Raw genomic sequence first — 16376 nt, forward strand, 5'->3', positions numbered from 1 at the left:
CGGAATAACGGATGCGGACAGCACACAGTATGCTGTCAGCATCTTTTGAGGGCCCATAGAAATGAATGGATCCGCAGACCTTCCGCGAAAGTGCGGAACGGGTACGGATCCGGTTATATGGCCGTGTGAACGAGCCCTAAGGGCTTGTTCACACGAATGTAATGGCTCCGTGCTCATGCTGTGGAACGCAAATTGCGGTCCGCAATGCACGGGCACCGACTGTGGGGCCGTCGCATGCGGATCGCAGACTCATTCACTTGAATGGGGTTCACGATCCGTCCATTACGCAAAAAGATAGAACAAGTTCAACCTTTTTGCGGAACGGAACACCACAGAAGCACTCCGTCGTGCTTCGTTCCGTGGTTCCGTTCCGCATCTCCGGATTTGCGGACCCGTTGAAGTAAACGGCTCTGCATCCGTGATGCGGAATGCCCACAGAACGGCGCCCGTATAATAAGGCAACGGGCAGCACACGTTCGTGTGCAGGAGGCCTTACAAAAAAGGTACAACTACACTGCAACGTTTTTTGTAATGAATGTCAATGGTGTCGCACCGCAACACGCTGTTACTGTGACGCGACAAGTTGGATTTTTGTGCGACTGTCGCATTGCAGTTGCAGCATGTTGTGTTGCGCCGGCATTGACTATCATTACAAAAACACGTAGCAGTGTAGTTGTACCCTTATTGTCGCTGTGTAGCCCTAGCCTAAGGCAACAATAAGTTGTGCAACAAAATGTCACGCAACATATTTTATAATGATAGTCAATGGTGTCACACAAAATACAACTTGGATGGATTTTTTTTTGCAACTGTCGGGTCTATCATTATAAAAAATGTCACATGACTTTTTGGCAACAAGAATTCGCTGTGTAGCCCTACAGTAGCTTAAGGCTAGGTCTACACGATGAGATGTGTTGTGCGACAGATTGGGCACAACTACACTGCAAAATTTGTCACACAACAACATTTATAATGATAGTCTATGGTGTCGCAATGCGACATGCTGCGACGCGACAGTTGCAGAAAAAAGCATTTTGAATGGATCTTTTGCGACTGTCGTGTTGCACGTCGCAATGTAACACCATAAACTATCATTATAAAAGTTGCCGTGCGACAAAATAGTAGACCTAGCCTAAATGTGCTCCCGTGTTGTCTCCAGGTGACGGTGATCGGACATAACTCCAGGCTTTAACCTGTTGATGGGGAACGTTCTCTGCTCCACCCATATCCACCTCCTATATCAGCAGCTGAGCTCCCCCTCAGACACATCCAGACATGGAGGTGAGGAGAAGACTTCTGCTGGGGCTGCTCTCTGTACTGGGGATTGCAGTACAAGCGTCTGATGTCTCCAGTCAGAACCAGTTGCCTCCATTTTGTCACAACTATGACTGTCCGAAGTACTGGCTGGTGAAACAATATGCTGTAAGTGTGGGGGAGGGGTGGTGGAGCCGTCATGTCTTCTAGTTGTGGATTCTCTTATTAGTTACCATTTTCACCCAATGTTCTAAAATGATCAGTTCTCTTCTGTCAATTGGTAGAACCTCCTGTGCTGTCCTAGTCTATGTATCTGGTGCTCATTGGGTGCACCTCTCGCGGCCTGTGCTCTTGGAGTGAAAACTACTCTGGCCCTTGACTGGAATAGTCCCCCTTCTTATGCCCACTTCCAGCTGTAGATCAGTCAGGGCTAGGCTTGAGTAAATTGAGCTTTGGATCATAGATCCAAAGTTGACTCCTTCAAAAAAAACATGGAGTCATTTATCAAACTGGTGTAAAATAGAACTGACTTAATTGCCCCTAGCAACCAATCAGATTCCACCTGTTTCCCAAAGGAGCTATGAAAGGTGGAATCTGGTTGCTATTGGCAACTAAGCCAGTTCTACTTTACACCAGTTAGGTAACTCTTCCTTAGTTTTTACTGCTGTTTCTATACAGTGTTAAAATGTATTGTATCCGTGAAGGCAAACGTCATATTGCCCATAGTTGTGTGAGACTTAGGAATATTGTGGTAATTCCGTATCTGCATATATTAAAAGACTTTAAAGAGGACCTTTCACCTGGAAAAACATTGTGAACTAAGTATCCTGCCATATAGAGCGGCGCCCAGGGATCTCACTGCACTTACTATTATCCCTGGGCACCGCTCTGTTCTCCCGTTATGTCCTCCGGTATGTTTGGGGACTTGGTTATAGTAGGTGGCGTCTGCCCTTGTTCTGCTGGGTGTCTCCTGCCAGGCTGTGAGCTCTGTGATTGGCCAGCGCTACAGCCTAGGAGAAGGAGATGGGCAGACACCGCCTACTATAACAAAGTCCCCGAACTTTCCGGGAGAACAGAGCGGTGCCCAGGGATAATGGCTGTATCTGTTGGGATACTTAGTTTACAATGTTTTTCCAGGTGAAAGGTCCTCTTTAAAGTAGGAATCCTTAGTGGGCTTTGGTACTGGCTGTAGGGTTGCCACCTTTCCCAACAAAAAAAACTGCCCATGTTAAGTTACACCCCAAATGGGGTGTGGCTTAACCCAGGGTGTTAAGTTGCTATCATACTGTGGCTCCAAATATTAATGCCCTCATTAGTGCACCCCAGAATGAATGCCCCCAGTAAGAGTAATAGGCTCATTAGTGCCCCTCCAGCATTACCTTAAAGCAGCCCGCAGTATGTTCCTAAAGATCCTTCTCTTCCTCCATCTAGAGATACTCAAAAATCTTGAAACACAAACTTTAATCCCCTGCACGCGCTATGTAACAGCAGAGTTTGAAATCAAGGGGGGCAGCAGCTTCCTCCCTTTAAGTCAAAATAACCACGCCCCTTTGCTTTTGATTGACAGCTGATGGCTTTCGGCTGTTCAGCAACGCCGGCAGAAAGTGTGCGGCTGTCAGAGGCGAAGGGGCAGTGAAAGGGGGTGTGGTTATCCTGACTTCAAGTGAGGAGGCCGCTGCCCCTTGACTTCAAACTCTGCTGTTACATAGCGCGTGCAGGGGATTAAAGTTTAGGATTTTTGTGCATCTGGCCGGAGGAAGAGAAGTCTCTTTAGGAACATACTGCTGGCTACTTTAAGGTAATGCTGGTGGTTTGGGAGGTGTTTTTTGGGTGACAGGTTCCCTTTAAACATGGCACATCCACAGTGCCCCAGTGACCTGCATAGGGTTCGGCCTCTGTGGCTGATGGCTATGCTGAGACTCCTACACTGGGCTGTCTCTCATAGAAGCATGTACACTCAAAAGATGTCCGGGTTCTGGTGCATGTTAAGGACTGGTAAACTGCTCAGTCTGTAGGGAAGCTGGATCTCCTCTGAGGTGTTCTCTCCTCAGCTGGCAGCCACAAACTCCAGAATCTTCCTCCTAGAGAGTAAGGGTGGAACCAGCCCTGACTAGCCTCATGGGACCTCCCACTTCCTATACAACCTTATGGGATTTGTGGGTCATGCACGTAATACATGAAATACATTACCCCTCCTTCTGTGAGCAGGCAGTCTGGGTTCACTATTCAGGTCAGTGACCAGGTTTGATAACTGGAGGAAGCATGTTACCTTTTTGTATTTGCTTGTACTCTTCATTTGAGTAGAAAAGTTGCTCTTCAAGGGCTCATGACTGTTCTGCGGTCTGCAAATTGTGGATCTGGATATCAGCTGGCCCATAATGTGGACAATAGGACTTTTGTAAAAAAAAAAAAAAACACAACAGACAATACAATCGTCTGAAGACCTAGTTTTACTTTTAACTGGTCATCCTAGCTGCTGACAGTTTACTTGTGTTCTAATTGGATGTTTGCGTTTCAGGATTTTGAACTTCGTCGCTATGAGGAAACTCAATGGGTGACAACTTCACTAAAACAAGATGCTTTTAACATAGGGATGGTGACTAGCTTCAGTCGTCTGTTTAGGTATATCAATGGGAAGAATGCTGAAGGTAGGTTGTGTTCTTGGATAAGGCCATATTGTGCAGTTCTCTGTTCTGGAGTACTATTCTTGCCATCAAAATGATTGAAACCCTGACAGAACCAATTATAAGTGTAGTGTCCCACTAGGTAAATGTGGGCACTACACAAGGGTCAATCGGGCCACGTTGTTCTCCAACTCCTGAGGAACAGTGGCATTGTATTTTACATTACAGTTTTATGTGTATTTCCCCTGTTATTTATCAGGTCTGTTAGGGTGTAGTTCCTCCTCCTAGACAGTAGAGGGAGCTAGGGAACCCCTAATAAATATGTATGTCTGGTCCTGTTCAGGGAAAGGGGTGTGTAGAGCCAGAAGAGTGTGCACTTTAGCCAGAGAGGAGCTGAAGGCCACCTCCTGACATGCAGCTAGACAGCCCAGGTTTTTAGTTGCCACCAGGGCAAGAAGTTACCTCCTGAGAAACCTGAAGTTCCTATAACCAGTGCAGAGCAAAAGTGTCTTCAGCCAACCAGAGGGCTGAAGGGCAGAAGGATATATTGAAAGCAAGGAGATGTATACCTGAGGAAGTTTCCCTTAACCAAGGATAAAGCGAGCAATAGGGCATACGGGCCTTGGGATAAAGACAGACAGGATTCTGAGGAAAAGTGCAGCCTGATCTGTAAGTGTTTAACCCTCTGAGTATCTTGTAAGAACATTGTGCCTGCCATTTGTATAAGCCTGCTTGTGACTGCTGCTGACATAGAACTTTGCCAAAAGACTGTAAATAGTTAATTGTTCCAGTAAAAGGAAGCTTTTGTTCACCACATCGTGTTCCTCCATTATTACTACCATCTATCGGTGTGCCACCGTTACCGGCGTCACAAATTTAAAGGGATCTTGCCACCGGCACATTAAACAAACCTGCAACATCCAGGGCACCTCACCTACCATCAGGCCTGGTCCCTATACAGAGTGCCCCAAAGGTCCCATGTGCCAGCCTCTCCATCACTGCTGTACATCTGCCCAGGGTATATACCAGACTGAGTACTATACCCACCCCTGTGACGTCACCATTCACCTCACCCTGCAAGTCGGCGTACTGCATAAGTAAATGCCAACAGTACTGTCTGGCATTGCACCAGAACAATAATGGCAAAGAATAAAATGCAATTTAAAGGGGTTCTCAGATAACAGATGCCTATCGATGGATATATCGAACAGAGCCCTGAAAGTGGTGAGGGCACATGCGCAGCCGCCCTCCATTTATTTCTATGTGGCCACCAAAAATAGCTGAGCGCTGGCTCAGCTACTTCCATCAGGCCCATAGAAGTGAATGGGAGCTGTGGCCGGTAATACATGAAGTGCTCCTATTCTCTTCTGTGGGCGTGTTTTCCGTGTGTTTTGGCTCTGTTCTCACTATAGGTGCAGCTTCCAGCGGTGGGACCCGCACCTGTAAGACAATGGAGGCATATACTACTGATATGCCCCCACTGTCTGAGATGAGGCAACAATGAATCATCCTTGTGTCTAGAGCTTCAAACCATGGCATAATATGGAGAGATTTTGTGTTTTAACGTTAACATATGATGATGTAGGAATTTTCCCCGGCGCCTCCACAACAGCATTCACAGGAGGGTGTCCCTGCCTCCAGGACGGGAAACAACGAGTAAGCACAGCATTTAAGGAGCCTCCTCCCCTTACCTTACCAGTCGTTTCCTGTCCTCGGACGTGCGTGGAAGCCACTCCTGGGGTTATCCAGGAATTTGAATACCGCACCGGCCTGGTCCTTTCCCTGTCGTTCAGGAGGGCTGGTGCAGGGATTGGGGACGCATTGCCTCCCTTCCTCGATCCTGCGGAGTAAGTCCTGATCTCGGGCTTGCGAGCCCGCTGGAACTCGCGCGGGATCAGGCGTGGTGACGTCAGCGGAGCGAGATCTCCTTGGGCAAGAGATTCTCGTGGGACGGTTCCTGCGCGCGGCGGGAGATTTAAAAAGAAGCTCACATCCGCCGCCGGTGATCTGCAGAGATGCCTTCCAGCGACAAAGTCGTCCAAGCGCTCCGGTGATCCCGCTGTTTCGGCCCTCAGCCCGGTAAGCCTCCTCCCGGGGGGGAGTTATCCCTATTCTTTTATGTTTTCCACATAGGTATATAGGGTTAAGGAGTCCTGCACCTCTCCTCCCCCTGCACGCTGGCTGTCCGTAATTTTACTATACTGACCCCTCACCACCCTTACTTCGGGTCCCTCCTTTGTCCTATACAAAGTTTGTTTTATTCCTTTTTAGGACAGTGAGTCCAGAAAGCTTAAAACCAAAGGGGATTCGGGGCGCAGGAAGTGTGGTGGTTGCCGTAAAGGCTTGGTGTCGGATCCAAAAAAGACCCTTTGCCCTAGATGTATTGAAAGGGTTATCGCTGAAGAATCCCCTTTCTTCGTGGAGTCCATGCAAACCCTCATTAGAGAAGAGATTAAGGCTGCGGCTGATTCTAGACAATTGGCGCCTTCCCGTTCCCTAAATCTGGAAATATCAGACCAAGTGGATCTGGATGAAGGGGAGTTACTGGATGATCAGGTCTCCTTATCCTCTGAGGAGGCTGCAGGGAGGCCTATGTGCTTTCCCGAAGAAACGCAATCCCTACTGAAGGATATTAAATCTACCCTAAAATTGGAAGATGTAAAAGACTCAGTCCCTTCACGATCAAATTTTTCAGGGGTTGGGAGAAAAGAGATCCTTCCCCATCCACAATAATATTAAAGCCCTTATTTCCAGGGAATAGAGGGATCCTGATAAAAGGTGGACTGTATCAGCCGCCTTTAAGCGCAAATACCCCTTTTCAGAGTCTGACTCTGATTTGTGGGATAAAACTCCCAAAATAGATGCTCCGGTGGCCCGTATTTCAAAGAAATCCTCGCTGCCCTTTGAGGATATGGGTCTCCTAAAAGACCCGATGGACAAAAAATGCGAAAATCTATTAAGGAAATCCTGGGAGACAAATACAGCGATGTTGCGCCCCAGCATAGCGTCCACTTGTACGGCCAGAACCCTCTCGGTGTGGCTAGATCAGCTAGAGAGCAATCTGTCAGGGGGTAGGTCCAGAGAAGAAATCTTAAACTCCCTTCCCACCCTAAAGAGAGCATCCAATTTTCTAGCGGACGCCTCGGCCGACTTGGTTAAACTCTCTGCAAGAAGCAGTGCTTTAGCCAATGCGACCCGTAGGGCGGTATGGCTCCATTCATGGACGGGGGACGCAGGCTCTAAGAACCGCCTGTGCTCCATCCCATGTGAGGGAGATAGATTATTTGGCTCCGCTCTTGATGACATTCTGGAGAAGGCCTCCGATAGGAAAAAAGGTTTCCCCTCTGATAACTGTTACTACCAACAGAGACGTTCCTTTAAAAATCAAGAGGTCAAGAGCAGATCAGAGTAAAAGGGACGGCTCAAAAAGATGGCAACCTTCTAGAGGAAGGGTATACCTTTTTAAGCCAGAAGCCTCTACCCGCCCTACCCAGTGACACGCTAACCCAGGTAGGAGGCAGACTAAAACAATTCTCCTCCGCCTGGCAAGAAATTCATGCCTCCCCTTGGGTCACTCGTACCATAAGAAGGCCTAAAGCTAGAATTTGTTTCCCCACCCCCAAAACATTTTTTTTATCAACCAAAGGCAGCAGCCCGACAAACAGGCATCCCTAGAGTCAGATGACTACATTAATCCTCAAATGAGTCCTCAAAGGATTCGGGGCGCAGGAAGTGTGGTGGTTGCCGTAAAGGCTTGGTGTCGGATCCAAAAAAGACCCTTTGCCCTAGATGTATTGAAAGGGTTATTGCTTTCCGGCAAAGGATTCTATTCCCCTATATTTTTTATAAAAAAAACTAACGGCTCCTTTCGCCTAACAATAAATTTAAAGTCCTTAAACAAATCCATCATTTACAAGAGATTCAAAATGGAGACCATAAAATCTACCACAGATCCTTCCGTAGGACTGCTTTATGGCTACCGTCAACCTTCAGGACGCTTACTACCACGTCCCAATATACCACAGGCATCAGTGTTTTCTAAGGAATGCAATTTATTATCAAGGAAAATTGTCCCATTTTCAGTTCACAGCCCTTCCTTTCGGCCTATTCTCTGCCCCCAGAGTTTTTTCAAAAATGTCAGAAGTCACAAAATTTCTTCACCTTCAGGGGGTACAGATCGTTCCATACCTGGACAACTCTCTGGTGTTTGCGGAGTCGTGCCAACTTCTACAATCACGCCTCAAGCAAATCCAGGACTGTCTTACAACTCTAGGGTGGATAATAAATCCCAAAAAAACAGACCTTCTCCCCAATCAGGAAAAGGTGTTTTTATGGGTGCTGTTGGACTCAAGGCATCTAATGTATTTCCTTCCTCAAGACCAACAATCTCACTTAATCCAAACAGTGTCTCATTTTTCCAGCAGGGATCGGTCCTCGATAAGAGACATCATGGCTGTACTGGGACTGCTAACAGCCGCAATCCCGTCAGTAAGGTGGGCCCAGAGTCACACGAGTCCTTCAGGCCTTTCTTCTATCCTCATGGGACGGAAAGAACTCATCTCTAGACAGAAAGGTTCACTTTCCCAGACAGGTAAAACAGTCACTAACTTGGTGGAGAATAAAGGGAAATCTGAGCGTAGGGGTTCACTGGCGCCCAAGAGATGTTATGGTCATTACAACAGACGCCAGCAACTCGGGGTGGGGAGGTCATTCTTCAGGATCAGTAGTTCAGGGATCCTGGGAGAAAGACATGCAGGACGCCTCCTCAAATTTAAAAGAACTGTCAGCAGTCCACAAGGTTCTCCTTTCCCTCTACAAGGCTTCCTCTCCAAAACACGTAAAAATATTGACTGACAACACTACAGTTGTGGTGTACGTAAACAAACAAGGGGGAACCAAAAGTCGCACACTGGCGGAAGTATCAAAAAAAAATTTTTTGTTGGGCAGAAAGAAGCCTTCTGTCCCTTTCGGCGGTGCATATCAAGGGGGGGAAAAACCGTGGTGGCCGATTATCTCAGTCGACATGGTCCCTAAATCACCACGTTTTCAGACAGATCTGCCAAATGTGGGGGACCCCAGTGTTAGATCTGTTTGCCACCAAAAGCAACAGGCAGGTCAGAAAGTTCTGTTCCCTCTCGCAAAAGGATCATCCGGTATGGCTAGACACACTCTCCCGGCCGTGGCCAAAACGGCTCCTTTATGCCTTCCCTCCATTCAGCCTCATTCCAAGAGTCCTGGTAAAAGCTCAGGAAGAGAGGGTCCATGTAATTATGGTGGCCCCCTTCTGGCTAAGAAGGGCTTGGTTTCCACTCCTGCTCAAACTATCAGCCGGTGTTTATTGGACACTGCCGTCAAACCCAGACCTACTCCACCAGGGACTAATAAATCATCCCAGTGTAAAGCAACTCAGTTTGACGGCCTGGAATCTGAACGCCTCCTGCTAAAATGGAAGGGCCTGTCAGATGCGGTTATTTCCACAATGCTCAAAAGCCGGAAACCCGTAACTTCCCGGATCTACCTGAGAACCTGGAATGCCTTTTTGTCCTTCTTGGGAAGTGTAGATTTTCCTGATGTTCCTCAGGTCCTCCAGTTCCTGCAAGCTGGGTTGGAAAAAGGCCTCCGCCCGTCAACTCTAAAGGTACAGATCTCAGCGCCTTCCTGGACGTAAAATTGGCAGATTCCCCTCTGATCAAACGTTTTTTGAAGGGGGCAGTAAGAACTTCTTTCTTCCCTCGTCCGGTGATTCCTCCCTGGGACTTGGGCCTAGTTTTTTCTGCTCCCACTACTCCTCCGTTTGAGCCAATTGATAATATTCCTCTAAGGCTCCTCACCATGAAGACTTGTTTTTTTTTTTTTTTGCAACGTTCAGCTGAAAGGGTTAAATCAAGCACTGTTTTTATAGAGCAGGTTGTTACAGACGCAATGATATCAAATATGTCTAGTTTGTTTTACATAATAAAGTGTTTTTGAAAATAGTTTCTCCATAGTCTGAGAACCATGGCTTTTTTTTTTTTTTTTTTTTTTTTTTTTTTGTTCACCCAAGGGTATTAGGTCATGTGATATTTTTATAGAGCTGGTTATTACAGATGTGATACCAAATATATATTTTATGGTGTTTATCAGACTGGGTGGATCATGTGATATATTTATAGAGCCACCATCATGGAGGCTGCAATATCAAATGTCTTATTTTTAAACATGACCGCATAGCGCTTCCTGATCTGTACACACAGAGCTCGTTTAACACTGTGTATACAGTGATGTAAAGGCAGGGACACCTGGGAACTGTTCCTGCCTTATCTCTGGGTTGCCCTGCTTTCACCGACAGCAGGCAACCCGCTCTGCAGCTGTATGATTAGTGTGCAGCTGCCATCTCTGGACATTCAGAAACGTCCTTTCTGAGATGGAGATCCACCTCCCCGGACGTTTAGTTAACGGGCAGAAGGGAGGTGGTAAAGTAGGTGCATATTAAGTGGTTCTATACTTGACTTGCAGAACGAGGTGTTGGCCCTGATACAAGAGGTACTAAGATTTAGCTATCCAGTGAGGTGTTTTGGAGGCCGTGTAGACAATATGGCATCAATATGTTGTATAATCTATACTGATCTGCTTCCTTTATAGGGCTGAAGATGAATATGACAGTACCGGTGATGGTATACATGCCATTAAAGCAACCCCTTGCTGGCAGTGCCACGATGTCCTTCTTTGTGTCACATGAAGTGAAGAAACCTCCGACGCCTACAGACCCTGAAGTTTACCTGGATACATATCCTGCAGTTTCTCTATATGTGAAGTAAGTCGCTGCCGGTTCAGATCGTGGTCCATTTGTTCTGTTGTAGCAACATGTAAAGAGAAATCTAAAACTATGGCACAGACATTGCATGACAAGGGTGAATATACTGTTTATGCCTAAACATTTCTTGGGTACCATTTACACAACCATGTTTTGTGGTCTGCAAAACACAGATCCACAAGTTACTGACAATATGCACACAGCATCATGGTGCCGACCCATGACTTAAAGGGGGTTGTCCGGGTTCATAGCTGACTCCGGACAACTCCTTTAAATCGGTTTGTACATGTTGTGGTGAAGCACAGGACTTGTCATATCTTGCTTGGATGTGGAAGGACTTCTGTAACCATGCAGCAAGATGGGACAAGCTCTAGACGTTGTCACAACATGTGGCGCAAGGACCCATTGAAGTTAATGGATTTGTGGTGGGCACACAGCCGGGTTCTGTTCTGTGGGCTGTGTGAATGAGACCTTATACAGGCACATCGAGCAACTGACCATAGAGGGTCTCATTTCTCAGACCTCACAACCAGCTGAACGTGTCAGGTGAACTGCTGTACAGTATAAGGACCACTACACGTGTGGCATATTACTACTAAAGTCACCCTTTGCCTAATCTGTAATTTTGCTTTTTTTTTTTGGAACCATGGGGCAGATAAACAGCACCAGATTTATTTATAAAATCTGTTTATAGGCTGTCCACTAAGTTTACATCACCTATACATTGACTTGGTTTTGCTGCAAACCAATGCACATTTCCAATAAACCACACCTGATGGACAAGACCTAAAAAAGATTAGAAAACACTAAGTGCCGATTGTTCCAGAACTGATGTATTTTCTATTTCGGTAGTGTTTTTTTTTTTTTTGTTTTATTTCAAACTGTTACAGTACCTTAGTTTGATTTGTTAGTGTAAAGCGGAATAACAGTATAATCAGGTTATCGAAGGAGAACAAATTCCAATAAAATCAGATAACATTTCTTTAATGTAAGGCATCATCAATTATGATTCAATGAAGCGACCATTTTGGTGCATGCTTCATGTGGTCAGAAAGGTGTAGAAGATAAATGAACTGGTAGGTGAGGCTAGAGATGAAATAAACAAGATGGCTAACTAGAGAACTCCATGATTTATAATATAATTTTTTTATTTTTCCTTCCCTCCAGAATGGCATTTATATGGATGACTACAAGAAAATTAGACTAGGACATTCATAGTCACAGGTGCACATCCAAAAAAGCTAGCATGCAGGAAGCAATAAAACTGGGAAATGGATATTCTACTTATTAAAGGAGTATTATACCTACTATAAATTAAAAAAATAGAAGCCTTTTGTGCCAATTTTGATCTAATATGGCTTGGGCCCATCTACCAGGCATCAAGGTGGCTTCTGCAGATGGGTCCCTAACACTAACAGAACTGCCTCTCCTGGGCTTGACCTCAGCCTACAATGTTCAGGGCAGTATAGGAACCATATTATATGGATTAAGTCAGTTTATTAAAGTATTCTCCTTAAATGTAGTCTTTTTGTGTTGTGAATAGCTTACAGTCCAGTCCCAAGAAACTGACAACCGCAAGTCCTTGGCTTGACTGGCATAAATCAGTTTCAGGTTGGAAGGTCTTCTGAGGATGAGTGGTTGTCATGTAATGTTGGTTGCAATAAGGACCTAAAAAGAAACGTGGCAAAAACTGAAACCAAAATCCTATTCCTTGCAGAATTGGAGTTAGTGTTGTCTGGGTTATCAAGTGTATAGGGACAGTCATTGTGGACTTGTTCACCTCATGTGGTGAGGTTCAGGCCTCCTAATAGGCAGGGAGCCATTCCTTCTGAATATTCCTCTTTTCCTGCTTTCCTCAGGTTCTGTTATTTGGTTTTGGTGTTTTGTAGAACAAATGTAAAGTTATGCATCTTGGTGGTAGTCTGTGCTTCATATGTCCTAGGTGATGTAGCACTGGGAGAGTCACTCATATACAAGGATTTGGCTGCCCTTGTGGATGGTAGATTAAACTACAGCATACAATGTCAATCAGCTGCTTCTAAGGCCACCAGGATATTGTCATGCATGGACTCGCGGGGCAGGGATGAAATATTACCACTTTACAAAGCACTGGTGTGCCCTCTTCTGGCATATGCGGTTCAGTTCTGGGCACCAGTCCATAGAAAGGATGCACTGCAGCCAGAAAAAGTACAGAGGAGAGCGACTAAACTGATAAGGGGCATGGAGGCTCTTGTCTCTTCTGAAGACTAAATAAATTAAATTTTTAATCTTTCTTCATAACCATCTAAGGTGGGACATGATTAATCTATACAAATATATAAATGGGCCATACAAAAAATACCATGAAAAGCTGTTCCATGTAAAATGTGCTCAAGACAAGGGGCACTGCATCCGACTGGAGAGGAAAAAGTTCAGTCTCCGGAAGCGTCAAAGCTTCACTGCAATAACTGTGGAATAGACTTCCTCAGGACGTGGTCACAGCAGGAACAGTGGACAGTTTCAAAAAGGGTTCAGACGAATTTTTAAAAGTGAAAACCATGTAGAAATCTGAGTCTCCCTTTTGGGATTCACATCCCCCCCCCCCACCTATCCCTTGGATGAACTTGATGGACATATGTCTAACTATGTAACCTGATGTGTAATTATATACTGATCTCTGCTGGATTAATTTATTTATTTTTTTTCTCTTCCAGAACTTTTGGAGGATACGCCTCTACCGCTATGTATGTCGAGCAAGCTAAAGCCCTAGCACAGAACCTGGCTGCCCTTGGTCTGCAGTTTGATTATACATACTTCGTACGTGCTGGCTACTATTCTCCTTTAGACTTTTTCGGCCGCCACAATGAAGTGTGGTACATGGCAAAGTCCCCTCAGCAGTGGGAATTTCTTGATCTTTCTGCTGCTCAGCCCTGGCTGTGATCCTCATGCCTTCTCTTTATACAGCTCGGAGGCCAATGTGCAAAATAGTATGGCTGTTACATCTTCAGCATTGCCTTGTAAGTGTGTTATGTATGTGATGTTTTGTAACTGATTTTGCAGCATTAAAATATCTGCATAATGTGGCTTTTCTTGGTTTATATACTCAGTGGATTTTCTTTGTGTACATAACTCCTGGTGGATGAAATGTGAAAAATATCATTGTGGGGTCATATATATGCCAGCAGAGGGACATTTATTAAGACCAGTGTTCTCCAAGACAGTATTAACTCCCACTGTTCTGCTGGAAGAAGTAAAAGTTGTGTAGTCAAAAGCCCCTTTAAGTTTGGCACTTACTCTAACAGTCTTTGTGACAGACTTAAGGGGAGTTTTCCAAGACTTTCTGACCAGTGGGAGGCTGACGCCTGGGGACCCCACTAATCATCTGTTTGAGAAGGCTGCAGCGCTTGCAGTAATGCCACAACCTTCTCTAAGCCAGTAATGACACATCCATCAGTCATGTGGCCTAGCCGCAGCTCGGCCCTATAGAATGTGGATAAGAAGGCACAAAGGCTTCTGTGAGCACCACAAACAGCTGATCAGTGGGGGGTCCCAGGTGTTGGAACCCTATGGTCAGATACTGATGACCTATTGAGGATGGGTCATAATTTAGTCTTGGAAAACCTTAACACCCTGTCATTTTTCACCTTAAGGACCAGGATGTTTTTGGAAACGATGTGGTAGTAACTTCAGATTGCTTTTACTTATCCAAGCGATTCTAAAATTGTTTCCCAACAAAACACTGTACTTTATGATGGTGAAAAATTGTAGTTGATAGAATTTGCCTTTTTTATTAAATCCAAAATGTACAGAATAAGGAATTTTCTAAACTCTGCTTTTCATGCAGATACTAGTACATGAGTTATTACCTTACATTCCCCATATGTCCACTTTCATGTTTGCATCATTTTGTAAATGTAACTTTATATTTTAGGATCTTATAAGGCTTAGGCCTCATGCACATGACATATGTATTTTGCAGTCCACAAAAAATACAGGTGACGTCCATGTGCATTCTGTGGAACAGCTGGCCCCTAATAAAACAGTACTATTTTTCATAATGTGGATGATAATGGGACATGTTCGTATTTTGCGAAACGGAATGCACACTGAGTAACTTTATTTTTTCAGACCAATTGAAATGAATGGTTCCATATATTGTCCACAAAACTGACACTGGGAAAAATGCATTTACGTGCATGAAGCCTTGGCATTTTAGAGGCAAATTTAAAATTTTCTGAAACCCACCTTTTTAAGGACCACTTCAATTCTAGTGGGGCTCATAGTGGAAACCACCGATAAATGACCCATTATAGAAACTACACCCCTCAAGTTATTCAAAACAGGGTTTTACAAACTTAGTAAACCCTTTAGGTGTTCCACAAGAATTAAAGGAAAAGATTACATTTGTAAATTTCACTTTATGGCAGATTTTCTTTTTTGTTGTAACACAAGGGTTAACAAATAAAATATTTATTACGCCAATTCTGCAGTTTACAGAAACTCCCCCACATGTGGTCATAAACTGTCGTACATGGCAGGGTGCAGAAGGAAAGGAGCGCTGTTGGGTTTTTGGACAGCAATTTCACTGGGATAATCTTAAATTGCCATGACATTAACCCCTTCACGTCTGCAATCTGTATATATACGTGATAGCTGCACATACCCCGTGCAGCTACCACGTATATAAACGTTCTGGCAGCTCTTTAATCCAAGCGCTGCAAAGCGCTTGGATTAAAGCTTCTGCTACTGCCGTCACGGACAGCATACAGTGCAGAAATGCCGGCAAGGGACCAATCAGAGTGGTCCCTTGCCGGCAATTGATCCGATTGGTTAGTCTGTGCAGACTAACCAATCGGATCGCGGCAGTGTTAAAATGCCGGTTTCAGGCTCTGATCTGCGCTCTGCAGATCAGAGCCTGAAATCGGTAATGTGTCCTGAAGCCCCCGATCTGTGCCCCCTTGAAGCCCCCGATCTGTGCTCCTTGTTCTTGATCTGCCCCCCGATGCGGTCCGCCCCATCTGTAAGTAAAATGCTGTCCCCCTATCCCCGTTTCCAGCGCTCTCCGCTGTCCCCTGCCCCCGATGCGGTCCCCCTTGTGTGTGTGTGTGATGGCGGCGGCTCCATTCCTGAGCCGCCGCCATCAGCAGCATGTCAGCTCTATGCTGACACTGCTGTAACCCCATAGATGCCGCAGTAGCGGCATCCATGAGGTTAATAGAGGGAGGGGGCTCCCTCTCTCTCAACCATCAGGGCTGCTGCGATCGCAGCGCCCAATGGTTGCCATGGCAACCGGATGCTTTGCAAAGGCATCCGGTTGCCATGGTATAGGTGTCCAGTGCTGCCACCTACAGGCATCTGATTGTATTATGCAAGAGCATTGCAAAGTATAGTACAACCATCAGCCTCAATGGATCTTCAAGATCCAAGAGGGAACTGAAAAAATGTGAAATTAATAAAAGTAAAAAAATAAAAATGTAAAAAAAAAAATTTACTTTTCCTATAAAAAAAAAAAAAACCACACATTAGGTGTCACCGCGTCCGTTACGGACGCGGTGACACCTAATGTGTGGTTTTTTTTTTTTTTTATAGGAAAAGTAAATTTTTTTTTTTACATTTTTATTTTTTTACTTTTATTAATTTCACATTTTTTCAGTTCCCTCTTGGACCATCTCTATAAATATATCACATCATCCCCGTCCAATAAACACCATAAAAAATAAAAACGG

General features: G+C 45.1%; 1 protein-coding gene across 1 annotated transcript; it reads left to right on the forward strand.

Annotated features, from left to right (window-relative positions):
- Positions 1 to 1275: 1275 nt before the first annotated feature.
- LOC122923617 (heme-binding protein 2-like) lies at positions 1276 to 13590 on the forward strand. Its single transcript, XM_044274484.1, has 4 exons — positions 1276 to 1422; positions 3773 to 3902; positions 10500 to 10671; positions 13365 to 13590. The coding sequence occupies exons 1-4, from the start codon at positions 1276 to 1278 to the stop codon at positions 13588 to 13590; spliced, it is 675 nt and encodes a 224-aa protein (XP_044130419.1).
- Positions 13591 to 16376: the final 2786 nt, after the last annotated feature.

The sequence above is a fragment of the Bufo gargarizans genome, unplaced genomic scaffold (assembly GCF_014858855.1).
Source record: "Bufo gargarizans isolate SCDJY-AF-19 unplaced genomic scaffold, ASM1485885v1 original_scaffold_1775_pilon, whole genome shotgun sequence".
Classification (NCBI taxonomy): Eukaryota; Metazoa; Chordata; class Amphibia; order Anura; family Bufonidae; genus Bufo; species Bufo gargarizans.